A 27,938-nucleotide genomic window follows, 5' to 3' on the forward strand; every position below is an offset into this window, starting at 1 on the left:
GGTCAAAGGATTAGCTATGGGAAGCCCTCTCTCTCCTGTGTTAGCCAACATTTTTTTCGAGGACTTTGAAGAAAAGGCGATCTCCTCTTTTACTTTAAAACCAAAAATTTGGCTTAGATATGTGAACGATATATTCCTCATATGGGAGTATGGTACTGAGAATCTTAACAAGTTTCTCGACCACTTAAACAACCGCCATCAAAATATAAAATTGACTATGGAGATTGAAGAAAATAGTTCCATCTGCTTCCTAGATGTTAAACTCACCAAGACGCCTGAATCAATTAAAGTCTCTATTTTTAGAAAGCCAACACACACAGACAGATATTTGCATGTGTCCTCCCATCACCATCCAGCGCAAAAGTTGGGTATTATATCAACTCTAGCGAATCGTGCAAGATCTGTACTGTCGGATGAAGAAGAACTGAAAAAGGAACTACAACATCTTAAATGGACCTTTAAAAACAATGGCTACTCTCTAAAAAGTATTAACAACCAATTATCCCGCCGTCAACGTAACAACGTAGAGATCACAGGACGACTCCAAAGGTCATATCGTCTTGCCATATATCAGCACACTATCCAAAAAGCTGAGCAGAATTCTAAAGAAGTTTAACATAAAAACGGGCTTCTCGACTCTGCCAAAAATAATATCACGCTTCAACAACTATAAACAACCTCACAACCTTCTACAATTCCCAGGTGTATACAAGGTCACTTGTGAATGCGGAAAGCCTTACTATGGGCAGACAGAGAAATCTATCTTACTACGTTTCGAAGAGCACCAGAGAGACATTGCTTATAAGAGAACCAGAGCAACTGCTCTGTCAGGCCATGTCCTGCTTTCAATAAACACGAACAACGAAGGCCACCAACATGAAATAAATTGGACATTGACTTCAAACCTACACATCAGCCATGATGAAATAGAGCGCCGCATTGTCGAGTCAAGGGAAATCACCTTAGACCCTTTTCATTTGAATAATAATCTTAGCTATAATTTGGCAGACTCTTTCAACTCTACTATTAGATACTGGAGATCGCGTGATTCCACACACGCACAGGTGTACAACAATAGAACTTTAACTCGGACTGTAGTTCAAGCTCATAATAACTGTAATTTACAGTCGAATATTACGGCTTTATAATTGTATAGCTTTAGAGTGTGTCAATGTTAATTTAAGTGTCTTTTATTATCTTTCTATGTTCTTATCGCCTGAAGAAGTCATTTTTGACGAAACATGTTGTGTTTTTTTCAAATAAATGTCATTGTGTTATAATTCTCGGGTTTAAGTCAGTTAATTTACAAAAATGAATATATATATATACAGGGTGTTCGGGATAAATTTGACATATTTATAATTAATTATATTTTTCCGTACGTTACATGTATTAACACACACTTCTCTTCATTTAAAAGTTTGGACCCTTCTTCATTCATATACAAGATGTCAGAAAGGATGGATAGCTGGAACCCACCTGAATCATGGAAGAGAATAACTTGTATCATGATGATTCGTGCCCGCCATCAAAATAAGGATATTACGACTGCTGCCCAATGCTCCCTGAATACAGTAAAAACAATCAGGCATGAACTAGAGACTTGCAATGGTGACTACGAGGATGTAGCAAGAAGAAAGATCCCTAGCAGACGATCTGATTGCGTTCGTACAGCAGAATTCCTCGCAAATCTGCAGGAACAGGTGTTGAAGAACCCTGGCATTGGAATTCGGGCTTTGTTCGTGGAGTTACTAACTGTAGTCAAGCCCTGGATAACAAGGGTAGCCAATGGTAGGCCGTATGAATGGCAGCAGGATTCGGCCCCTTGCCACACCTCTGGGAAAAGTCAAAAATGGTTGTCTGAAAATTTCTACGACTTCACCAGTCCAAATGTTTGGCCTCCAAACTCCCCAGACCTTAACCCCATGGATTATTTTGTATGGGGCGCAGTTGAAAAAGACACCAATCGCACTTCCAGTAATACAAAAGCCCAGTTAATGGATAAAATTAAAACAGTTTTTGCGGCCCTTCCCAGGGAGACTGTAGCATCAGCTTGTTCGAGGTTCCGAAGCAGAATTGAAGCTGTGATCGATGCTAATGGTGGTTATTTTGAGTAAATCTTGTTGATAGTATTGTAATTAACTCTGCCTGTAATGTTTTTTTGTCAATTCATTAAATTTAATAGATACAAAGAAGATTTTCTTTTTCCTTACGAAACTGTCAAATTTATCCCGAACACCCTGTATATATATATATATATATATATATATATATATATATATATATATATATATATATATATATATATATATATATATGCAATTAAATAAAATAAAGTTAGGAAAAATTAGCTGATTTAAAAGGTACTATCCCCCCCCCTCCCAAAGGGGATAGATGTATACCATTGGATCTGTTTCAGTTGGGAGAGTGAAGTAAAATTTCATGTGTTTCTTTATAAAGCTGTTCCATGAGGAACCGACTTTTGTGAAGGACTCGCCTTTTATTTACTAAAATAAAGAGCCAAAAGGCTTTAGTTTGGCTCTAAGTCTAGTGGATATTAGATCCAGCATTATTTCAAAGCCAAATGCAGAACAGAAACTATAAAAGTTTCGTAAAAATAAGTTGACCAGAGAGCTTATGGGAATACACTCACCAGTATTCACAAGTTGCCTTAGCACGGACTACTTAGAACACATAAACACTGCCCAAGCATCTATATATTCACTTTCTATTAGTCCATTTTGATAAGGTTTCAGTGGCTAATGACTTGTTTTGTTCCAATGAACTCTATGTCTAGTGTTTATAGCATGCTCTGCAAATCCAGACTGTTTAGGCTCAGGATATTGAATAAAGATGTTGGAAGTTTTTTTAACTTGGTTAGAATATAAATTATATATTTAGTTTAATCCTTTATCCAAGTGGAAGCAAACAAAGTTTGCACCTGAAGTATCTTCAGGACTGGGACAACTCTGGCAAAGGTGGACTGACTTCACATTACTTGCCTTAGTATCCCATAATGCAAAGCACATCTCCTTGCAGACATGTATAATGCTATACATTATGAGAAGGGTCACTACCCAGACCGGTTTGACCTTTATTGAGGTATCTAATGCATAGCATTATACATACCTGCAAGGAGATGGGCTTTGCATTATGGGATACTAAGGCAAGTGATGTGAAGTCAGTCCACCTTTGCCGCGAGTTGCCCTAGTCCTGAAGATACTTCAGGTGCAAACTTTGTTTGCTTACACTTGGATAAAGGATTAAACTAAATATATAATTTATACTGAATAAAGAAACATGTGAAACTTTACTTCACTCTCCTAACTTAAACAGATCCAATGTTCTATGTCTAACCCCTTTGTAGGAGAGATAGTACTCTTTTAGGAAATTTTTTAAGAAAAATTAGGAAATTTAATGAACCTTTTTTAGTTTTATCTTAAATTAGCTACTTAAGGTGGCATCTTTTGGAATTATCAGGTATTTTTCAATTAGCTTTTTACATGTACTTAAGATGCCTTTGATACTTAGGTGAAAATTATACTAATAAAATAATATTTTATGTGACTTTATTCTGTATTATAATTCATTGAAATATGCCTATTCATGGTATTTCCTTATTGAAACAAATTCTTTTGTCTTTCTGCCAAAAGGCCACATTAGGCACATGGTGCTCAGTTGCTGGTATGGAAGGAGGTGATTTGTCTTCATTGTGTATGGAGGAGTTAGAGGTAAAGAGTGATTCTATGAGGTCAGTATTTTTCTTTGGATGCTGTAACAGTGGTGCCATCTGGATGGGAGAGAGAGAGGTGGAGGTGCAGGTGAGCAAAAGTTGCATCAGATGGCTTTTGTGAGTGACCAGAAGGCTTGGTACCTTTGGAACAACAGATCAGTTTTATGCAATTAGCCTTTATGATGTTAGATTTGCTGATAACTGATTTACATTTATTATGTACTTCATAGGCTGAATATGAAGTTGGGTTATTGATGCAAGCCACCAACTGTAAGCCAAATTGTTTTCTTTGACTGCTTTCATACATCTTCTGTTGAACCAGGGCTTGGAAAGTGTACAGAAATTTTGGATGGAATGAGTGATGAATGTCTTCCTGATGATGTGAACGATTTCTGTGACTTGCTCAGTGCAGGTGTCTGGGTCAGAAAAGCAGAAGCAATAGTCATGCCATGGGAAAGAAGAGTAGTAGTTCTGGAAATCATCCTGCTTTGTATCTTTGTAGTGTCATAGAACATGAGGTTGGGTGTGGTCAGAGGGACACTCTGTGAGACTAGAAACTCGCACAAGATTGCAGTCAGTTGCCAAGAGGAGAGATAACCTCTATAGTGTGTATGGAAGGAAAAATAGTTAGAAAAAGATCAAGGGTATTGGGAAAGTGGAGGGGATTATCTGGAATTTGGGGAGGTAATTGCACAATCTGTGTTAGATCATTGCTTATAACCAAAACTTCTGCATCACGTCCAGTTTGATCAGTAGTGTCAGAGAAGGGGTGCCAATTGGAGTTGTGAACATTTAAGTTACCTAGGACGATGACTTCACCATTCAGATAGCCTGGATTGTAGATGGTCAGGTTTCATGGAGAGGAAGGTGAAGAGGTCTTTGTGCTTTTCAAAGTTTGGAGACCGATAAATGCAGTAGATGAATGTTACTAAGTGGGGCAAGGAAACCTTCAACCAGAGAAAGCCAAAAGCAGGGTTCCTAAATTTGGCACTGTGTGGTAGGCAATGTCAGAAAGTACAAAGGCACAAGTGCCACTTTTGAATCATGAAGAGCATAATTTGGGCACTGAAGGTGAACTGTAGCTATAATTTAGGTTTCTGTTTGGAGAAGGAAGTCTGGTTTGGATGTCTATAAGTGGTGATGAATGTTGATTATTTTGGAATTTATGCCATGGATGTTTGTAAAGTGGAAATGATTTTTTTTTGGTAGGAATCCTGGTATATTTGGAATATTGTGTTTGGTTTGTTCTATTTAAAGGAACTGACTGTTGAGGGAAGATTTGTTTTGTTCAAAGTGTTGCTGTCATTGTCTGTTTCATTTTTCAGGTTTGGTTTATTTTTAGATGAAAGGAAAGAGTGGGGACATGCAGTGTGTGCATGTATGTGTGTGTGTGGGGGGGGGGGAATAGACTCGTGAACATGACACCAAACAGACAGAGACCAGTCTCCTTGCCATTCTGTAGCCTAGACAATGCTTCCCCACATGCCAGACTTCCTCAACAGGCATGACCTGGCAGCAATATTATGCACTGGTTGATTGGGAAGCCTCCTGGCTTATTACTGACTGGTCAGGGTCCAGTCAGTAACAAGTCTTCTTCTATCTGGCTGCCGGTCTGCATTACCGGCATCATAACTGCTGTCCTCATAATGGAGGAGGGGCTCGGTTTCTAAGTGCATTATGTATGTCCTTGAAGGGTATCACTCACACTACATGGAGAAGAGGGGAGGTATCGAGGTCAGAATCTCTGCACTGGAGACCAAACATAGCATTTGCCACTTCAGGCTCCCAATAAGCAGGGTGGTGGTGTTTCACTAAGCAATGAAGATCATCTACCATTGAATGGGCCAGTAGTGAAATTGGATGCACAGTATACAGTATCTCCCTGTCAAGTCAAGCTTGTCTTCTCTTGGCATGGCCTATTTCCACAACAAGGGCTCTGGCGCTTATTGTGGAAAATAGGCCATGTCCTCAGTGAGCATTCCTGCTGCAAAACGACACTTTTCTAGTTGGAGGAAATGCCAACTAGACCAGATATCCTTTTGCATAGGAATGCTCGCTGAAAGCACCAGAGCCCCTGTTGTGGATGGGTTCTGGTGCTCGCTGTTCTAGGCCACACCAACGGAAAGCAGGCTTGACTCGACAGGGAGAGACTGTATATTGTGCATCCCTACTCAAATATTGGCCCATTCAATGCTTTAAATTCTCCATATCATTCTTCAGCATAAATGAGATTCCTTTTCTGGAGCTGACATTTATTGATAAACTTTCCTCATGGTTAAAAAACTGTTCTGATTTAGAATTTGTCAGAAGAAACTGTCAGGTCAGGTAGATCAATGCTCTCCATTTCTTTCTATCCTCCATTTTCTCTATTCATGGACATTGTGCCAGTTCAGGTTTCACTGAACCAGCACAATTTCTAAAGCTTCTCTTATCTAGTATCTCCACATTTCCTGTGGTCTTCCTCCTGGTCTTTTCCCCTCAATTTTCTTTTCATTTCATACATGGTTGTTCTTCATAAATTCATTATCATTATATGCTTATAAACCACTTCAAACAAGAATTACAAACATTTCTTCAATACTTTCTAGTCCCAAAACATTCTTAATGTCTACATGCCTTATTCTATTTTTCCTTGTTTTTGCCAACATGTCCTCAAAACTTTCATTTCCGTTGCTAGTATTATGTCTTTTTTTTGGTTAGCCTACTGCATAAGACCAAATAGCCAAAAAGTAACTGCTGTTAATCAAGGCTTACTCTTTAATAGGACCTCGCTGTTCCAGAATAGCTTACACTGTTAAAAAATTTTGGTCCAGTGAACTCTTCCTTGAACTTCTATCACTAGAAAGCACACTTCCCAAATATTTTAAATGTTCACTACTCTTCAAAGACTTGCCCACTGAGTCTAACACTGCTAACTTGTGCATTTTCTTTACAATTTAAAACCATGCTGTCATTCTTCTAGCTATTAACATGTAACCCATGGTTCTGTGTCACACTGTTTCATTTGTCTGTTTTATCCTGTAACTCTTCTAAATGTACCCAAATCACCACATCATCATCATCTGCAAGCACAGTTGTTTTTCTCCATTCTGGTCATTAATCATATTCAGAACAATCATCACCACAATGAACTGTAATTCATATAAGATACTTCCTTGTAATAATCCATTATTAAGTGCAAACCACTCGGAATTACCAAATTAGTCTTTGAACAGCTCTTAAATTTAGCATATATGCTCTTGATTGTAACTATTTCTGCTTTTCCTATGCATAACGTTTCCAAACTTTTTCCCAATGGAGCTTATCAAAGGCTTTTTCCAAATCAAGAAATGCTATAATAGGATTTTTCCAAATTCTCAAATGATGGAGAACACACTGAGAATATTTCTCCATGATGGAGAGACATTTTATTTTATCTATTTTATCTCTTGTTCTTGTTATCATTATCCTTTCATAAATTATTCCACAGTGACACAGTCATATTATTCTTCTATAGTTGCTATGCTCTCTTTTTGTGCTTTCTTTATATATTGTGACAATAATCCCACTGATTCAATTATCAGTTATTACCTTCTTTCATCAATGCTTTTTCAACCACCGCCAGACCTATTTCCTTGTTATCGCTCTCATTTCTATATTCACTATGAAGTCTCTGTTAAACTCATCTCCAAAATAATAATGTCTCGTCATCCTAATCTTTCTCTTCTAGCAGTCACGACACTTCCATTCCATTTATTAAAAACACCTGATTCCTCATTATTTCTTGTTCCCATTAATATTTTCTTCATATTTATGTGTAAATTCAACCCAGCTTTTTATCTTTTCCTCTTGACTTATTTTTCTCAGCATGGCTCTTCATTTGATCTAGTCTTTATGAAGTTCTGAAAAACTATTTTTTGATTGCTTCTTTAACACACTTATTCTACCAATGTTTCATATTTTCCTTCCACTTGTTCTTCCATTATATCTTGAAATTCTTTCCAGTTCTCATCTACATTATCAGTAATTAACTCATAGCCTTGGACTTGAACTGAGACTTAGATTCTTGCTTTACTTGGCCTATTTTAACATCCATAGCTTTGGCTTTTTTTTTTTTTTTTTTTTGCCATATTTATTTTCTATACCTTAAAGATGGCTATAAGAAGCCTTATGATCTTCATCAAAAGCAAAAACTTTTCACTTCTCTTCACCATTTCTTATCAAGGATCAAATAATCTCTTATCAATTTTCACTTATCCAACTATACACTGTAAATCCATGGCTTTGTCTTTTCTCAGTTTCTAATTTAGAGGTCACTTCTGATGCAGAAATCTAATAACCTTTGTCCTTCATTTCTTTGACCAAAACAAAATGGTCCAAATTTTTTCCCCACTCTTATTCTATCTTCTCCAACTTATATGTATTCATTTCTGCCGCACATAAACATTGTTCTCACATCAAGGTACAATTTCCCATAATTTCTTTTGTCTATTGACTTTTGTCCACTATCCTGTATGTCTAATCATATTTCAGCGAAATAATAAGAATTGTTCACAGTATGTATTTTATTTTCATACACCATTCTCAATAATCTCCTTTCTCTTTCAGTATGTTTTCTTCACAACGTAACAAGTTGTTCAAAGCCACTGTAGCAAACATAACTCTGTTTCCAGAAACATTTTCTCACTTATAATTTGAATTATTTGTCATGTTCAAAATAGATACCCTTGATATGCTTTCAATTTAGGAAACAAAGAGAAGTATGAAAGAGTCAAGTCCAGGGCTGTATGTTTCACAACTTCATATCCAATTATCCATGGCAATGTAAGTTGCACATTAAAGTGAATGCGCTCATGTGCAACCTTTCTCAATGGTCTTCTCATCAATTTGTGAATTTATTGTTGTCCTTTCACCCAATAGTCCTGATGAATAATGATGTCTTAAAAGACAGTCAACTGGTATTTTCCTGTAGGGTGAGGAGATTTAAACTTTTTTTTTGGTCTCAATTGCCAAATATTTTATAGACCAAAATATAATGATGGACCCAACTTTTGTATATAGAGGCTGTTTTTACAATTTTGTGAAAAGCATCATCATAAAATATGTCATGATTCTGTATGGAAAGGCACCCTTCTTTTAAGTAACATTGAACATTACTGGCAATCGACTTCATGTTCAGTCCAACTTTACTATCACTCTTCTTCCAAGTGCTCATATCTGCATTTCACCATAAAAACCTCATAATCAGCAGTGAATTTCAACAGCATTTTATGATACATAAAGCATCAAAAAATTCAATTACTATATGCTGTTTTTTTTTTACAAATGTCTCATCTGTTGAATATGTAATAACATGAGAAATACAACTTCAATCATACACCACTGGATATTTAATAGCCAAGGGATGAAGGAACAAAACAAGACCGTATTTTAAGGTCTCACATGCAAAGTGCTGCATATGTTCAAGAATTACTTGTGGAACACCTCTCATGTATCTAAACCAAACTTTTTCGATTTGAAGTATGCCATCTCAATCTAATTAATTCAATAATTCATGAATGTAAATTCAAAGTATTTATTTTATATATTTTATGGGAGAAAAATTCTATTTTCTTTAGAAAAAGATTTTGAAAATTAAATGTAATAGCTAAACAGTTAGCAATGTTTCTTATATCATTTGTATACTTAAAATAAATGACAAAGAAAGGGAAACTGAAAAGTGAATCTTAAACCACTGCATGAAATGGAGATGAACCATTGTATTTCTGTATTCCAATAATACATGGATAAATCATGATAAATTTATTCATGGAGTTCAATAGTGTAATCTGAATGTGGAATAGCCAGTCAGACAATCATCATTAAAACAGATAAGATTTCTGCTAAAGGAATTATAATATACTTGGTTATGATACAAATATTACAATCAATTTTACCTGTAATTCTTCTTCTTTTTGATCTTGAGATGATGCTGTAACAGATTCTTTCTCTTCATCCTCAACTACTAACATTTCTTGACAGTGATCCTGTTGTTCTTCTACTAACACAAAAACATCAGGTTGTTGTTCCTGCAATATACCATGGCTTTGCCAAAATGTTATTTTACGACGCAAGGCTGATGCTGGTACTTCCATTATTGAACTCAGTTCATCAATGGTCCATACAGCTGATCAAAAAGGAAAAAAAAAAGACTTGAATTTTATGTCTGTATTTACTTCCGTACTTCCAAAGAATATCACATGTATACTAGCATGATCCTTATTTTCAAAGTTTAGTTTTATTCTATGATGAACCCTTTCATCTTCTTCTATATAATAAATAAAAAAATTCAGTAAAAATTGTAACAAATTTAATGAACATTTAGGAGATCAAGACTGCATGTTAAGATTTACATACTGAAATATGCATAATAAGCAAACTACAATACATATATTTGCAACCTGAATATGTTTAAAAAAATTTAAGCATGCTCAGGCATTTAAAAAAAATTAAGAAATTCACTCTGGGCATTGAAGTAGATTTTTTAGATAAAAAAGCAAATTACATAATTTTATTTAGAGCAATATTAAACACTAATCACTGCAACCTCTAAATATACTCAAAATCATTTCAAATTTCAGAATTTTTTTTCCTCATTATTGTGAAAATGAGTAGGTGCCTTGTATGAAATTTAAAATATTTAAAATTTACTATTTTCAAGAAAAATCCTACTGTCTAACAGCAAAGTAAACACTATCCCATTTCATGTAAGCCAAATAAAAATTGTATTTATAAGTATTTACTAAAATAATGCTGGATTTAATATCCACTTGATTTATATAATGTATTTATAAGGTTTATCAGATCAGAGAAGCCTTATTATTGCACCTGTTCCTGTAGTAAATGAAATGCAAGAATTCAGTATTATGCAATAAATTTTATGCTACACTCAAAACTTTTACAAATGTAAAATAAGAACATCATCCAAGCAATGTCACTATGATTCATGACATGCATCATCATGCAAATTATCACTATGTAACCATAGTGATAATTTGCATAATGATAATGTTGCACATGTGCATCGTGACTGAAGGATACATGTACTCAACACATAAAGGGAGAGGCGGAAAAGTCATGAGGAGAATATGATACACAATACAAAGACACATAAGAGAATGGAGTTATTATTATTTGTGACACCTCCAAGGAGTCCGAAGACTCATCGAGGGAGGACACCTACTATACAACTCTCCATTTCCACAACTACACCGAACCTCTATTACCAATCATCTAAATCAATGCCATCTACTGCCCACCACCACCACAACTAGTATTTTTTATCTGTAAATTGTGTGTGTTCTGAAGGGCCAATTTGTCTCTATATGGGATGAAAAACCTGATTTCCGGGAAAAAAAAACCTGCTACCTCCGTATGAGATCGGCTAGCTCACCTTCAATTGAAAAAGTCCATATAAAGATTCCTATCATCACGATATTATGTGTCAAAACTAATTTGTTGGTAGACAAGTAAGGATGATCAAAAATTGTCAGTTATAAATATAATTCATCAATTATTAATTTGGAGAGACAATAGATTGTCAAAACAGCTGTCAGTCACCTAGATAGAAGCTATTGAGAAAATTTCAAGTTCTAAAGTAGACCAACATCCTTGAAGCAGAAGGAAGCTTTGCCAGCCTACCTGGAACTAAGGTTCTCCAAAAGATTGTTTATGCCTAAGTGGATACTTCCAATAAGAAGAGATTTCCTTTCTCCTTTACACTTTATGGTTTGGTAAAAATCCTTATCAAATTTATGTGCTGAAGTATGTTAACTAGATGTATTTCATGAAAACGATTCCAAGTTAAGGATTCTAGTAGGCTGAGAAGTTAATCTTTAATGTCTAAATATTCTAGTAAGGTGAGATTTGAATACTGCTTAAAATGTTAACACGCAACATGGTTGATTTAATGTGCTTGTATGAGAAGTGTTTAATGCCAATTAAGTTGATAAATATTTTAAATGTTTGTTTATTAATCTGTTGTAGCAGGTATTAATAAATCTTTTTTGTTCATATTAAATTCTTTGTATTAATTAATTCTGTTATTCTTATCACTACTATCTAATTAAGAGTTATGCTCTTATCAGGAAATGAATATGTTTCCACACCACAGAACTGACACCGAATTTGCAAACTTGCCTAGAATGTAACATGGAAATAAATACAGGATCACAAATCTTTCAAGAAAGATTGAACTAATGTTGAGATTGGTCAAAGCAAAATAAGTGGAAGTAGACCTTTACATAGCTTGTAAAGGATGCAGAGATAGGACTAGGGCTTCTTCCAACACAACATCTCTTCTCTCTCATGAACTTGGCTATTAAGTGTTCATTTTGGATGTTGAATGAATGAGAATAGAAAAACAATTTCAAAATTAATCAAACTGCATTCTGTCTTGGCTAAAAGTGTATAAATTCAAATTATAGTACCCATATTCAGAGCAATCTGTAGAGAGAACCAATGGAAGAAATACCCTCAAACTTGGTGGGTACCCTAACTAGATCATGGAAAAGAGATTTTGACAATAAAATAAATTAATTCAAACATGATCAATAGGGGAGATATGTTGCTGTGAGTGGGAGAAAATTACATCAACATGAATCAGATGGTATGTGATTGTGAAATGAGTCAGAGTCAATGGCAAAAGATTTATTCAATGATGTTTATTTTGCTCATTTCATAAAATAATGTGATACAAAAAACATATCACATACAGCTGACATGCTGCAAGGAGCTGTCGGAACAATTTTGATACTGCATCATTAATGTATTTTTTGTAGTACTTCCTATACACTGATAATATCCTTCTTATCTAGTAACCATACCATGGGATCAAACCTAGTATTCTTTGCAGGTGGTCATAATTTATTCAGCTTATAATACATTTAGTTTAATCCTTTATCCAAGTGTGAGCAAACAAAGTTTGCACCTGAAAGCATCTTCAGGACTGGGGTAAGGGTAAGGAGTTCCCTGGTGTTGTACCACCTTACCCCAGTCCTGAAGATACTTTCAGGCGCAAACTTTGTTTGCTCACACTTGGATAAAGGATTAAACTAAATTTATTATAAGCTGAATAAATTATGACCACCTGCAAAGAATACTAGGTTTGATCCCATGGTATGGTTACTAGATAAGAAGGATATTATCAGTGCATCGGAAGTATTACAAAAAATACATTAATGATGCAGTATCAAAATTGTTCCTACAGTTTGAATAAACAGGATAAGAGTGAAATGGATGCACAAACTTATTAAGCAAGAGATTCTTTTTTTTTTTTTTTTTAAAGGATGATCTGGAAGAAAAACTGTGTATCATACATAAAGATGTCAATTATAAGACACAGGCCTGAAGAGTTACAACTGTTGTATACATGATTTTTGTTTTGTTTGTTTCACTTTTGTTTAAATGTGAAATAAAAGATATATATAAAAATATTGCTATGCTGATAAGATTTTATTTGTCAAAATGATATTGTTGTAAGGCAAACAAAGCAGCAGTGCTTGTAGTTTCACTATTAGCAGTGACAAGTTAAACCTAACTGCGTCTCATGGTTTAAAGTCACTGGTGGAATTATATGCCAATTTAGAAGCAACAATAAGAATCAGAAAGATATACATACCTTTAATGTAGAATACATTAAAAACATTTACAGGTATTTTGATGAATATTTACAAGTAAATATTCATCATGTGGAAAAGAAACTAAATCCCACTGTAAAGAAATGCATCCAGTCTGCATTGTTGAAAACCTTCAATAGAGAGAGAGAGAGAGAGAGAGAGAGATACTGACAGACAAGAACATAAAAAACTGGAATGGATAGAACAGGATAAACTTAAGGACATGTTGCAGTCAAGTTTGTGGTACAGAGACAACAAGTCCTCAACCAGTTCCTTGTGTTTTTTGCCTTGACATTTCCAAGGAAGTTCATTGACACCAGATGAAATGTGTCCCAAGCTGTTTTCTCTCCACCCTGTAGCAGGTTGTTGAACATCTCATCAATGAACAGCTCTTGGATCTGAGGACCCACAAAAACTCCATCTAATTTTCACTGATCTGGTCTGGTCCATGGCTTTTACAAAGGTTTTTTTTTTTTTTTTTTTTTTTTTTTTTAACCAGACTGAGTTTGAAGTTTGAACAACCGAGCAAAAGTCCTTGCTCGGTTGCTCCATTCACACAAAAAACAGCAGTTCTTCATATATTCCAGCTGCAGACCCATCAACACAGTAACTATCATCAAGTTGCCAGAGATGCCAGCCGTACTTGTTGTATTGAAGATAGTCCAACAGCTGTTTTAGGTTGTCCTAGTTTTCTTTCATGTAAACAGCATGTCTGACTGGAATGGATGGAAGATGGTTTTCATTATACAGCAACGCTGCCTTGAGACTTAATTTCAACAAGTCTATGAATAGTTACCATTCATGCAAATAATGTTTGATTCGAAGAGACATTCATCAGGCCATCTACAGGGTGTTTGGGATAAATTTGACATATTTATAATTAATTATATTTTTCCGTAAGTTACATGTATTAACACACACTTCTCTTCATTTAAAAGTTTGGACCCTTCTTCATTCATATACAAGATGTCAGAAAGGATGGATAGCTGGAACCCACCTGAATCATGGAAGAGAATAACTTGTATCATGATGATTCGTGCCCGCCATCAAAATAAGGATATTACGACTGCTGCCCAATGCTCCCTGAATACAGTAAAAACAATCAGGCATGAACTAGAGACTTGCAATGGTGACTACGAGGATGTAGCAAGAAGAAAGATCCCTAGCAGACGATCTGATTGCGTTCGTACAGCAGAATTCCTCGCAAATCTGCAGGAACAGGTGTTGAAGAACCCTGGCATTGGAATTCGGGCTTTGTTCGTGGAGTTGCTAACTGTAGTCAAGCCCTGGATAACAAGGGTAGCCAATGGTAGGCCGTATGTATGGCAGCAGGATTCGGCCCCTTGCCACACCTCTGGGAAAAGTCAAAAATGGTTGTCTGAAAATTTCTACGACTTCACCAGTCCAAATGTTTGGCCTCCAAACTCCCCAGACCTTAACCCCATGGATTATTTTGTATGGGGCGCAGTTGAAAAAGACACCAATCGCACTTCCAGTAATACAAAAGCCCAGTTAATGGATAAAATTAAAACAGTTTTTGCGGCCCTTCCCAGGGAGACTGTAGCATCAGCTTGTTCGAGGTTCCGAAGCAGAATTGAAGCTGTGATCGATGCTAATGGTGGTTATTTTGAGTAAATCTTGTTGATAGTATTGTAATTAACTCTGCCTGTAATGTTTTTTTGTCAATTCATTAAATTTAATAGATACAAAGAAGATTTTCTTTTTCCTTACGAAACTGTCAAATTTATCCCGAACACCCTGTATATCATAGCAGAACACAAGGTCATCTTCCTTTCGGAAATAAGGAGCAAGCTGCTCACGACAAGTGTGAAACGAAGTCACTCGGACATTTTCCTTGAGAAGATTTCATTGTAGAAGTCTTGATCCCAGTAACTCCGCTCTAGCCTTGGAAAGCTCCAGTCACGAACTGAACAAAATCATTCAGTTCTTCTTGCATGAGAATGTGTTGTGCAGAATATGCACTATGGCTGAGATATGGATCATCATTAGATGCCGAAGGCTCAGGAAAACCCAACATCAGTTCATCTCCATCCTCATCATCCTCTGAATTGATGGAAATCCTTTCAGAAGTTCGGTAACAGGAAGTCCTTCGCCATACAGAACTGGTCGGAGAGCAGATGGTATATTCAGGTATGCTACTGTCCACTTCTTTCTGTTTTGTGATGCCTCCTGAAAGAGATGGTACCATGAAGAAATAGCAGTCATTTGCATGATTGTTCGGCTCCCTCCAAACTGTAGGAACAGCAAACGGCATCGGCACTTTACTGCCTTTCACCCACTTTGGAAGATTTTTAGCATATATGTGTGGGGGCCCAGGCCTTGTCCTGGTCCCAATCTTACATCGAAAATAAAGCTGATAGGCCTTTTTTTCGGAGTAATGGCCTTTTTCTGGCTACAAATGCCATTTCCCTGCGAATATAACAAAGTTATTTGCATTAAAACAAGTACAAGGCATCGCTACTGCTGAATTTACGCTGCAGGGATCACTTGTGTGTTACTTATGATGCAGGAGTAAATGGGAGTGTAGCCCAGGAATTCCCACAAACATTTGCTCACCCTACGAAACTTCACTTTATACTAATGACTGCATCATTTTACGGTAACGATGTGATGATTCAATTGCATTACATCAGCCAATGATGCAATAGCCATGGGGGTTGTCTTGTAAGATTGGCTGATGCAATATGATGCAACACGTTGCAATCAGGAGATTGAAATAGTGTTGCCAAATGATAAATATGTACACAATATGGACTGAATCTCTCCTAATCAAGAGCCAGATTTTATTGTCATTTTCAGCATATCAAAATTAGTAAAGAATTGCTATTTTCATTTCAGAGATAAATTGTGTTTGTTGTCCAGTGAATTACTAAAGAAAGAGCCATAAGGCTTCATTTTGGCAATGCAAAATTACATAAGCAAAGTGGATACTAGATCCAACATTATTTCAAAGCCTAATGTTTGTAGAAAGTATGAAATCTTTATAAGTTGACCTGAGAGCTTACAAGAATATAATCCTAGATACTAGATTAAACATTATTTCAAACCCTAATGTTTGTAGACAGCTGTTTCGAACTGTTTGGTTCTCTTCAGAGATCAGGCAAAAACCTTAATAGAGCAAAAACTCTCATTCAGTACTAAGGAAATTGAAATGTCAGAGAAATGCATTTTTTGTAAGTGAACTCCTGATCAGTGCGTGAAAGTAATTACTCAAGGAAGAGCCATAAGGCTTCATTTTGGCGATGTAAAATTACATAAACCAGTGAAACCTTTATGAAATGCACTAATAAAAGACAAATATATGGACACTTGGGCAGTGCTCATGTCTTTTAAGTAGTGCAAGCTAAGGCAACTTGGGGATGCCGAGGATTGTATTCTCATAAGCTTTCTTCCTTCAGTAATTACTTTTATGAACTCTTGGTCAGTGCATAAAAGTAATTACTAAAGGAAGAGCCATAAGGCTTCATTTTGGCGATGTAAAATTACATATACAGTGAAACCTTTATCAAATGCACTAATAAACGGCAAATATATGTGGAAGTGCACCGCATAACTTCAAATCCACATAAAAAGAGACCCGAGTGTATATATAATACAAACAATTAATAGAAAGCTAAGTGTGAGTATAAAACGATTCTGGATCTGCAAGCTAAAGACAATCCAAAAGAATTCCATTGTTATGTCATAAGTAAAGGAAAGAATGAATGTGTGGCTGATGTAGAAGAGAATTGTTCAACTAATGAGCACCTATTATGATAAAAACTATCAACCTAGCATATGCAACATAGAGCCAATGTTACTGCTAATTGGAAGAAGAATCTCAAGTGTATGAAGAGGTACTAGAGTTGTTGCATAAATTAAGAATTTCAGTTTTAAGAATTTCTTTAAGAATATACTTAAGAATTTCACAATATGGGTATCAGCATGGATGCTAACAGTGTGTTTTGCTAAACTGGCTTTGACCTGGCAATATAATCTGAGTCTCAGTACAGGGAAGACTCCTCAGGAGTGAAAAGAATGTATAATAATCCCACTGCACATGGGTGGTACAAAGACTGATGTGTCTGACTATTGACTTATCAATATTTCTGGAGTGGTAGTGAAGATTTTGGAAATTATAAGAGATTATATACAGAAATGGGTTGACAGAGAATTTATATGTTTGTACTGAACAGCATGAGTTTACTAAGGGAGGCTCATTTTTGAGTAACTCGCTCACAGTTTATAATAATGTTATGGATGCATGTGTCAAAGGGTTGAGTAAGACAAAAGTTAAAGCCTTTGAGAATATACATAAGTTGAAGGACATGGGATCGAATTATAAACTATTAGCTTGGTTAAAAGGATGGCTGACTGACAGATATCAAAACATGATGTATGGGAGATGTGGGTCTGCAAGACTTAAGGTGATAAGTGGTTTACCACAGGGATCAGTCCTTGGTCTATGTTATTCAATGTTTACATTAATGTCAATTGAAAGGATTTGACAAGAGACACAAGTATGTGCTGATGATACAAAGATAGGCAGGGTGATCAGGAATGCAACCAACATGTATGTTTGAGTAGCCTGGGATAGTGACAATGGCTGTCAGTTCAATGTTAGTAAAAGTAAAGTTATGCACTTTGGTGTAATGAGATATCTAATGGTGCATTATATTGGTAGGTTTATGTGAGAAGAAAGTGATCAGACTAAATCACTTTCTTGATCTAGGTCTGAAATCTTGGAGTTCTAGTAGGGAAATTTGAAGTTTGGAGTCATACGGCACAGACTGTGAATATAACCAAGAGGATAACTGCAATGTGAAATGAACATTGGCACATAGGGATAACAAAGTCATTTTACCTCTTTGTGACCTCATCTGGACTACTGTCACAGATCTGGTGTTCTGGTTTGCAAGGTAATGAAGTACAGCAGTAGATAGGGTAAAAAGGGTTGTGGACTGCAGACACTAGTAAACAGGGAGAAGATTGGTGATATGATAGAGATCTATAAACTTCTGACAGGTTCATACAGGATACCAGTGAGGGGAATTTTTCATTTTATTTAGGATAGAGAAAGCACAAGAGGGCATCCAAGGTTTGAGAGTGAGTGCAGTCAAGAAAGGGGTGACTGCTGGATTTTTCACTCACAGAGCAATGTATAATCGCAATGGCTTGTGTTTGTAAGTAGTGAATGCAGATAGTGTAGCTGAATTCAGAGAGGGTAGATAGGTGATGTGAGAAATATGTGGTCTCCCTCAATGTCTCTTGCAATAATAATACTATCAGAATGGAAAGGCATATCAAGAGAAGTAGGAGGGATGTACCCTATCATGTCTCTCTCTATCTCTCTCACACACACACACAGAGGCCACAGAATTAGAAACTTTGTAGAAATCAGAGGTTTCCATATATGCATGCAACTGCCAATACTGATTCCTCTTTAATTCCCTGCACATAGTTCGGTGAGATATAGGTTGGGAATAGCCTTCATTAAATGCTTCAGTCAATTCCTGCATGTAGGAAGTATTGTTTGTCCCTCAGATGACAGTGATCTTCTTCCTGATAGATTGTCTTAGGACCACAGTTATGCCTCTTAGACAAACAATTTAGGTTATTTTTCTACTGATTAAACACTCAGAATATCTCACCTTTTCAGAAATGCCAGCTCTTTCAGCTCAAAATCATGGTTCCAGCTAGATGGGCACCCTCAATAAGCTTATTATCGAACTCCGAAAGATTCTTTGTTTTTCCCATTGTGATCAACACTATTGACGATTACTGACCAGCACCATTCTTAAATAGTTGCCTAAAACACGTGGTGATGCACGTGATCCAGGATTTTGTATATATGCTGTGTAAGTAATATTTAGACACATCTGCATAAAGGTTTCTAATTCAGTAGCTGGTATGTGTGCATATACAATTATAACAATCTGGAAACTGTATAACCCATTTGCTATATAATATATCCACTAGCAAATGAGACACACTAGTATTTGCTGATGATCAAGTTGTATTAACTAAATCAGAAGGTTATTTACAAAGATCAACAAAATCATTAAATGAAATCTGAGAACAACACGGGTATCTAAATTTAGTAAAAACAAAAATAATAGTGAAGTGGCTATGACATGGATCCAAGAAAGAAAGCCTGAATTAACTTGGCAGAGAATGACGGTAAAGGAAAGAAGAATGGCTGGCTGGCAGAACTGGAGAGAAGCTAACCTGGTAGCTCAAGACAGGGGTATCTGGAAGAAATGGATTTTGGCCTTATGTGCCATTGGAAGGCAATTTGCAGTTATGATAACTGAAAGGCAGATAAAGTAATTACATGGTGCAGTACCAGAAGTCAGTTGACATTAGAGCTAGTTAATTGAAGGATCGTTGCTTTGAAGGTCACATAAATGGTAGATTACTGTACAAGTAAATACTTTTGGATATCTTGGATGTGATTTATCATATGAAGATGAAAAAAAGATACCTACATTAAATTATCAAATTTTGTTAAACTAAATGACATAATAAAAAATATACTTCAGCCATCCTTAGCACAAAAACATACTAGACTCAGACTATATAAATGTTCTCTCTAAATCAACTTCATTATGTAGAAATGAAACATGGACCATAAAATGTGAAGAAATTTTTAAATCTCTGAATCTCCATCCATTTCTTACATTAAAGATGCCAAGATTTATATATTCTTGTTTTATCCTTTATCCAAGTGTAAGCAAACAAAATTTGTGCGTGAAGTATAGTTACAACTAGGGTATTTATATACAGAGGCTAATGACTTCATATTAATTTCTTTAGTACCATAATGCAAAGCACACATGCTCTTTAGGTGAGTATAATGCTATGCATTATGGCAAGGGGCCACTACTCGACTGGTTTTGACCTTTATTGAGGTCTCATCAGTGGAGCCAGACCCAGAAGAGATACTAAGGTTTAAAGCAATGCAGAAATGCAGTAATGTAGTGGCCCTTACCATAATACATAACATTATACACACTCAAAAGGATGTGTTTTGCATTATGGGATACTAAGGAAATTAATGTGAAGTTATTAGCGTGTACATACAAGTACACTAGTCAAGAAGATTCCTCACGCACAAATTTTGTTTGCTTACACTTGGAAAAAAGGATAAAACAAGAATATAACTTTTTGCAATCTTTAATTTAATTTATAATCAAGTGAAAAAGCTTTCAACATCCATTTCTTGTCCATCCAAGACAGGAGAAGTCTCCTGATTAGAGACTTGAGGTGATTTAATGCAGTCAGTTTGCCATTCTCTAAGGGTAAGTATTTTTACATCTGTAGATGTGTGTGTTCATGAGACCAGTTTGCCAGTTTACAGGATGAAAAACCTGAGTTTCTGGGAAGAAAACCCCTCCCATCTCCATAGCTAACTCACTTTCTGTTGATAGTCCTGATAAAGGTTCTTTGCATCTTAGAAGACAAGATTTGAACCCAGGTCTTTCCAACCAAAGGCTTTGTCTATACTGATTGAGCTGTGAAAGTTCTATGTTAGTTTATTTTAACAGTATTGATTAAAATACAGAATGATAAGAAAATAATATTTATTAACTTATTAGCTAATATTTTGCTGTATTATATCCAGCATCTTCAGAGCACAAGAACAGCCTGTCACAGTACATGAAACAACAACGATTTGATATAACAGTTGGACTAGTTTAAAAAAAAAAATTGTAATGGACAACACAAGGTACTAAAGACCTAATTGGAGCCATCTATGTTGGAAAAAGAGAGAAAACAAGTATTAATTAGATTTTAAAATGACTGTCTCCCAGATTTTTGGTCAATTAATGCAGCAATGCTTGTTGAGGTTTAGGGTATGTTTAAAAGCTGCTGTTGATTCGTAAAACAATCTCTCTGACTTATGACTTCTGTCTAGCATTTTATTTTCTTCCATTTAATCCTGTGTTAAGGAGAATCCAAGGCATGGTCTGCTAGACCCAACTTGCAGTAATGATAGTATCGAATGTATTTTTTTTTTTTTTTTGTTCATCAATGCAGATGTCAACAGTTCTTCCTGTCTATCCATAGAAAGCCAGGTCACAGGAACAAGGCACTTCATAAATTGTTGGATGTGATAAAGAAGAGAGTTTTTCCTTGGGTGAATGGATGAGAGTTGCCAATTTGACATATGGTTTAAACATGGTGCATTGCCTCTGTAGCGCAACTGGAAGAACGATGGTACATTGCTCCCTTCGATTGGAATAGACCTAAGTTCGATTCTCGTCGTGACAGGAGGAATCTTTATGCGGACTTTTTCAATCAAAGGTGAGTTAGCCGATCTCATACAGAGGAAGTGGGGTTTTTTCTCCCGGAAACTCAGGTTTTTCATCTCGCATACAGACAAATCGGCCCTTCAGAACACACACAATTTACAGACAAAAAATACTAGCTGTGGTGGGCAGTAGATGCCATTGATGGAGATGATTGGTAGTAGAGGTTGGTGTAGTGGCGGAGAGACAGTTGTATAGTAGGTGTCCTCCCGCGATGAGTCTTCGGAATCCTTGGAGGTGTCACGAATAATAATAATAATAATAGCTGATATTCATTAAGCACTCTAGATATCTTTTCAGATGTGCCTTGAATTCAAATAATTAAAATATATCTGGGTAAAAATGTGACTTTAGCAAATTAAGGGTTTCACAATTAATGGTCCAATGGTAAATAGTGAAGCAATATCAAAACTAATCATTACATCTGAACTTTTTAAGATATGGTTTTCTAATATATTTTTTAGATGAACAGAATTTTTAACAAAGGATGGAGAATTATTTAGGCAGGCTAGTAATTTAGCTAAATGTTTAGCAAGTTTCAGTGTGGGACTGTTTATACTATCAACGAATGGGCACAGGGGTGTACCCTCTTTATGAATTTTAGGTGCTCATATTCTGGGTATTTCAAATGCAAAGAAAAACTTGAGTTTGTTAAATGCTTCTTTTGGTCAGGAAGTGACATTTTTTGGCAATTTGCAAACTTTATTCTTTCAAGAGATAGTAGGATCATGATCTATGATTTGGTATTTAGACTGATCTTGTCAAAGTATGTGCATTTTGCTTTCATATTCAGCTAAATTTATCAACAGAGTTACGTTTGTCTGCTTTAGTTATAACAATATTGCTATTACTGTATAGCTCTTTTAAAGCATTTATTTCCTTTTCTAGTATATCGTTTTTGTGAAATTTGGATTGGATTAAGATGTTGGCCATATCCAAATGAATGTTACTGGCTATAGCTGGAGGTGGTCATATATTCCCTGCTCAATAGAAGCCATTATTTTTGCTTTTGGAACTTGCCTGGGAATAATGGCAAAGTTATGCCCTTGACTTAACATGATACCAGCTTCATCTATTAGAGCTACCGATGATGAATTGGCAACAACGCGATCTTATTGTAATTGCAATCATTTCATAGCACTACGATGTTGGAGAATTTTTAATTTTTTTTGGTGCCAGTTTTTGACTTTATTGAATTCTTTATCTGCCCTTGCATCAGAGATGCTGACAAGGATAGTCCACAATTCATTGCACAGTTGATAGCTGCACTTATTTTTGAGAACTCCATACAAGTGGTGCTAATCTGTTCACGCAATAGTGCTAAACTCACCCATTTGTAAATATGCTGGGCTTTGGCCGAGTGAAACTTGCTTTTAATTCTGACACATTTTGGTATTGTATTAGTGTCTCAGCACTTCTATAAGAAGGCTAACCTGTTCAGCTGCCATACAGTTTTAACTTCCATCAACCAAATTGCCATGCCTTGGTTGCAATATGATCTCTGTGAAGAATTCTCAAACAAGTAGAAAGGCTTATTTGTTGGCAATACATGTTAGTTTAAAATAAACTTTAATCAATACTGTTAAAACAATGGTATTGATTACAACATAGAATGATAAGAAAATAATTTATATTTATTAACTTAGCTTACTATTCATTAACTTATTAACTAAAGTCACATTTCCCCAAAATATATATGAATTATTTAAATATGCTGGTTATGATGTGACAGCGATAGGCTCCCTTCAGCCAATTTCTATACAGAACACTTGGAAAACCTACCTATGAATACAACTACTTTCAAACCAGTGGTTTGGCTACACTACGTTGATGTGTTTGTTGTCTGGCCACATGATCCAGACACACTGGACACATTTGTGATGCATTTAAATAGTCAACACATTAAAATCCACTTCACAATGGAACAGAAAGCCAACGACTATCTGCTCTTACTAGGTATGCTAACCACATGGCTTCCCGATGGTTCATTATATTTTTCTGTTCATAGAACCCCCCCCACACACACAGGGAGATATCTGCACAATCATCCAACTCAACAGTATGGTATCCTAAAAACACTAATTCACAGAGCTAGAAATATCTGTTCCAATGACAATGCTCGTACCACTGAACTCACATACTTCTTTCACACTTTCTTAGTCAATAGTTACAATCTCCATAGGACAGAAAAAAATACTAAATGCTACCCGGAAATCCCCTCCATTGCCTGTCTCACAAGACTACTATGGCAAAACTGTTAGCATCCCATACATTCAAGGCACATCTGAAAAGATATCTGAAAAGGCATGTCTGAAAAAGAGTGCTTAATGAATATCAGTTATGCACCATGTTTAAACCATATGTCACATTGGCAACTCTCATCCATTCACCTAACGAAAAACTCTCTTCTTTATCACATCCAGCAATTTATGAAGTGCCTTGTTCTTGTGACCTAGCTTATGGACAGACAGGAAGAACTGTTGACATTTGCATTGGTGAACAGAAAAAAAAATGCAGGTCTAGCAGACCATGCCTTGGATTTCTCCTTCACACAGGATCAAATGGAAGAAAACAAAATGCTAGACAGAAGCCATTATATAAGTCAGATTGTTTTTGGAACCAACAGCAGCTTTAAGACATACTCTAAACCTCAACAAGTATGGCTGTATTAATTTATCAAAAATCTGGGAGACAGTCATTTTAAAATCTAATTAATACTTGTTTTCTCTCTTTTTTGAACAGTAGATGGCACCAATTAGGTCTTTAGTTGCTTGTATTGTTCATTACAGTTTTTTTTAAACTAGTCTGACTGTTATACCAAATTGTGTTTCGTGTACTGTGACAATGTTCTTGTGGCTGAATATAATACCAGCAAAATATCAGCTAATAAGTTAATAAAATATTAATTATTTCATTATCGCTGTGTTCTAATCTATGCTGTTAAAATAAACTAACATATACTGTCAACACATAAGCCTTTCCACTCATATGATGACTCTAATTTCTGAATTGTATTATATAGAATAATATAACGTGTATTATATATATATATATATATATATATATATATAATAAAAAATTAAGAAATGGAAGAGCAAGAAAGTGATGGCATGAGACAAGAACAAGCTGATCACTTGGCCTAGGACAATGAAAGGAAGAAGTGTTGTAAATTAGGCTGCAAATTTTTTATCAAAGAGTACTATTTCTCATATGTAGATAAACATAAATCATCAAATTCTTTGGATTAGGATGATTTAAAATTGCTTCAGAGCTTTTTTTTTAAAAGCTTTTTCATAATAAATCTACTTTTGTGCAAGACTTCTGAGTTTCTTCCAAAACATTCTGTATTTAGAGGAAATGGCATGTTCCCCAAGACCAAATTGTATTGGTTTATAAAATGTGCAGCACTTTTATGTTCTTTGTATGAGTAGGCCAACCAGAATGACTAAAACACAAACTACATAACCAGGGAATCAAATAGATAGATACATGGAAAGTCTAATGGAGGAACTTTTCCCCTCCATAAGAAATAAAATTAGAAATTTTGCAGACAGGATCAAAAATTACTTGCATCATTAGGTGACTTGTGAATTTTAGATATGGATTCAGATACACCTTTGACATATCAAATGGATTTAATATATGTGAATTAATACTTGTAAAAAGATTTGATATGTGTAAAAAATAAGAATGAACTCCTCGATCCAATAATCAAGAAAGAGATACAGCAAAAATTCAGTATAAAAGAAGAGAAACAATGGAAAGAACAGTATAAGAATATATAAATATATATGGTATAATTTTCCAGTAACATAAAATAACAGTGAAGACATTAGATACAGAACTAATCAGTTTGGAAGAAAAGAAATGAAGCAATCTCCAACAAAAAATAAAAAATGAAATAAAATAAAATAAATTTAAAAAAAATGGATTAGAATACCTAAATCAGTTTAGAATGTATTGTAAAATGACAAATATTCTACATAACTTATTTGGAAAATATTTAGATCAAAGATTCTTAAAGAGAATAAATAGCTTTAGAGGAAAAGTGAAGTACTATCAGACTGGACAGTTAAGACAATATTAACATTTCTGAAAGGAGATATGAGTGAATATTTTTGTGGAATAACTTTATTAAAAAGGCTACAAAATAAACTGCAAAATTTTGAATAAAAACTCAGAAATATAAATAATCTACTGAAAAACAAGCACTTAAAAGACAAGGAAGATCATGTGCATGAAGAGAATATTTAGGTGAAAACAAATTATTACTATTATTATTAATACGTAACACCTCCAGAAAGTTCAAAGGCTCACATACAACTCTCTATCTCGCCACCAACTGCAAATACCTTCATCTACACCAATGCCATCTACCACTGAATACCACCATTAGTATTTTCACAGACAATCACAAACATCATGCCCATGTCAGAATTCAAACCCGTAGCCTTTTGGTTGGAGAGTGGATATGCTAACCACTTGGCCAACCAGTCCGGCATAATTGGAAAAAAAAAAAAAAAAAAAAAAAAAAAAAAAATTTAATTGCATTTAACTTTTATAATGAGAAAGCTTTGATAAAACATAGAAAAATGATGGAGTAAGATGAAAAAACAAAAATATTCACTATTTAGTATAAGATATACGAAATTTACCATCGTCATCAATTTCCTGATATGTACCCTGAAGAGGTGTTCAGGCTACTATGACAGCAGTACATGATTACTGATTAGGATATCATTAATTTCCTATCCACAATAACATCATTAATGCAATTAATCAAGTAATTGTGGACAGGAGCAGTACATGATTAATGATTCCATCCATCATCAGTGGCTTTTCAGGCACTTAACAGGCACTTAATTCTTTAACAGGCACTTAAACATCCATAGCCTTCCAAGTAAGTATCCTTGGACTTCCCAACCATAATATGAGGATAAGGTGGATTAATTATTATTATTATGCCTCTTGGTATTCTCGTCTGTAAATTGCATGTGTTCCACTGGCTGGTTTGTCTGTTTTGAGGGATAACCCCCCCCACACACACCTCTGTATGAAACCAGCTAACTCAGCTTTAGTCGAAAGAGACCAGATAAAGGTTCCTCACATCACTGATGGGAATCAAACCCAGGTCTTTCTGACCAAAAGGCTTTTTCTTTAATTTAAGGAAAATTGTGGATAGGAGATTAATTATTAGGATATCATTAATCTCCTATCCACAATTTTCCTTCAAATTAGTCTATTACTTGTCAGCACTCCAATATTATCATATCTAACATTTTGTGCTTCTAAGGCAATTCTGACTGAATCAATTCACCTAGATCTTGGTCTTCCTTTGGGTCCCTTTCCTACAATCTTGGCATCAAAACCCTGTTTTGCTAACCTTTTAGATCTGCTGACACATTCTTGAATGCTAATAACGTCTAGTTCCTTTCTAATATTTTCATTTTTAATATGATTCTGCCATTCATGCCATCGGTTCACTCTAATTTTTCTCAAAACCCTCATATCTGTTCTCTAGTCTTTGATCAAGTGCTTTATTTCTAACCACTCTCAGATCCTTAACTTAAAACTGGTTTGAACACTGTCTTGTATACCTAGTTTGGTGTTTTGCTTAATTTCTCTCTTATTTTTTATAAATGTATTCAGCTGGCTATCCACTATACCAGCTTTGCTTATTCTGTTGTCTATTTCCAGATTTAACTTGCTATCTTCACTAAAAACTGTGCATAAATAGATGTAGTATTTTACTTGTTCTATAGACTCTCCATTCAGAATGTAGTTGATGAATCAATGTTTCTGCTTATTTTCATAGTTTTGGTCTTTTTCTTGCTGATTTTCATGCCAAATTTGTTGCAGCTATTATTCAATTTAGTTAGAGAATCCTAGAGACTCAAGATGTATTCAGAAGTATATTATCTGCATAAAGTTTGACATTTTCAATTCTCTTCCATACAGTACTGAAAATTTTCTTAACCATCTAATCTATGAAACTCCTTTAGTAACTTATGTTTCCATTATATCTTCTAGTTACTGCCTATCAGCTAAACTTTGTAACCCACGAATCTTCAATCTATCCTCAGAGGAAGCACTCCAGAAACCAGTCACCATTTCGGTCACTTGTTTCTAAATACTCGCCATCATTTCCACATCCTTCAGTGATGAAATCTGTGTGATGAAAATACTGTAGATGTGGTTATATCAAAGCATTATAGAGAGAGAGAGAGAGAGAGAGAGAATAACTTTCTTATCCCTGCT

General features: G+C 35.3%; 1 protein-coding gene across 1 annotated transcript in view; it reads right to left on the reverse strand.

Annotated features, from left to right (window-relative positions):
* The window catches only part of mr (anaphase promoting complex subunit morula), a 292,827-nt gene that overhangs the window by 27,355 nt on the left and 237,534 nt on the right, over positions 1-27,938 (reverse strand). Inside the window, exon 12 of the mRNA XM_090406339.1 lies at positions 9,649-9,878. Within this exon, the coding sequence (XP_090262465.1) occupies positions 9,649-9,878 (230 nt within the window). The remainder of the gene's footprint in view (positions 1-9,648; positions 9,879-27,938) is intronic.

This window comes from Typopeltis vanoorti, chromosome 16 (assembly GCF_054136105.1).
Source record: "Typopeltis vanoorti isolate ZY-2024b chromosome 16, IOZ_Tvanoo_1.0, whole genome shotgun sequence".
Lineage (NCBI taxonomy): Eukaryota > Metazoa > Arthropoda > Arachnida > Uropygi > Thelyphonidae > Typopeltis > Typopeltis vanoorti.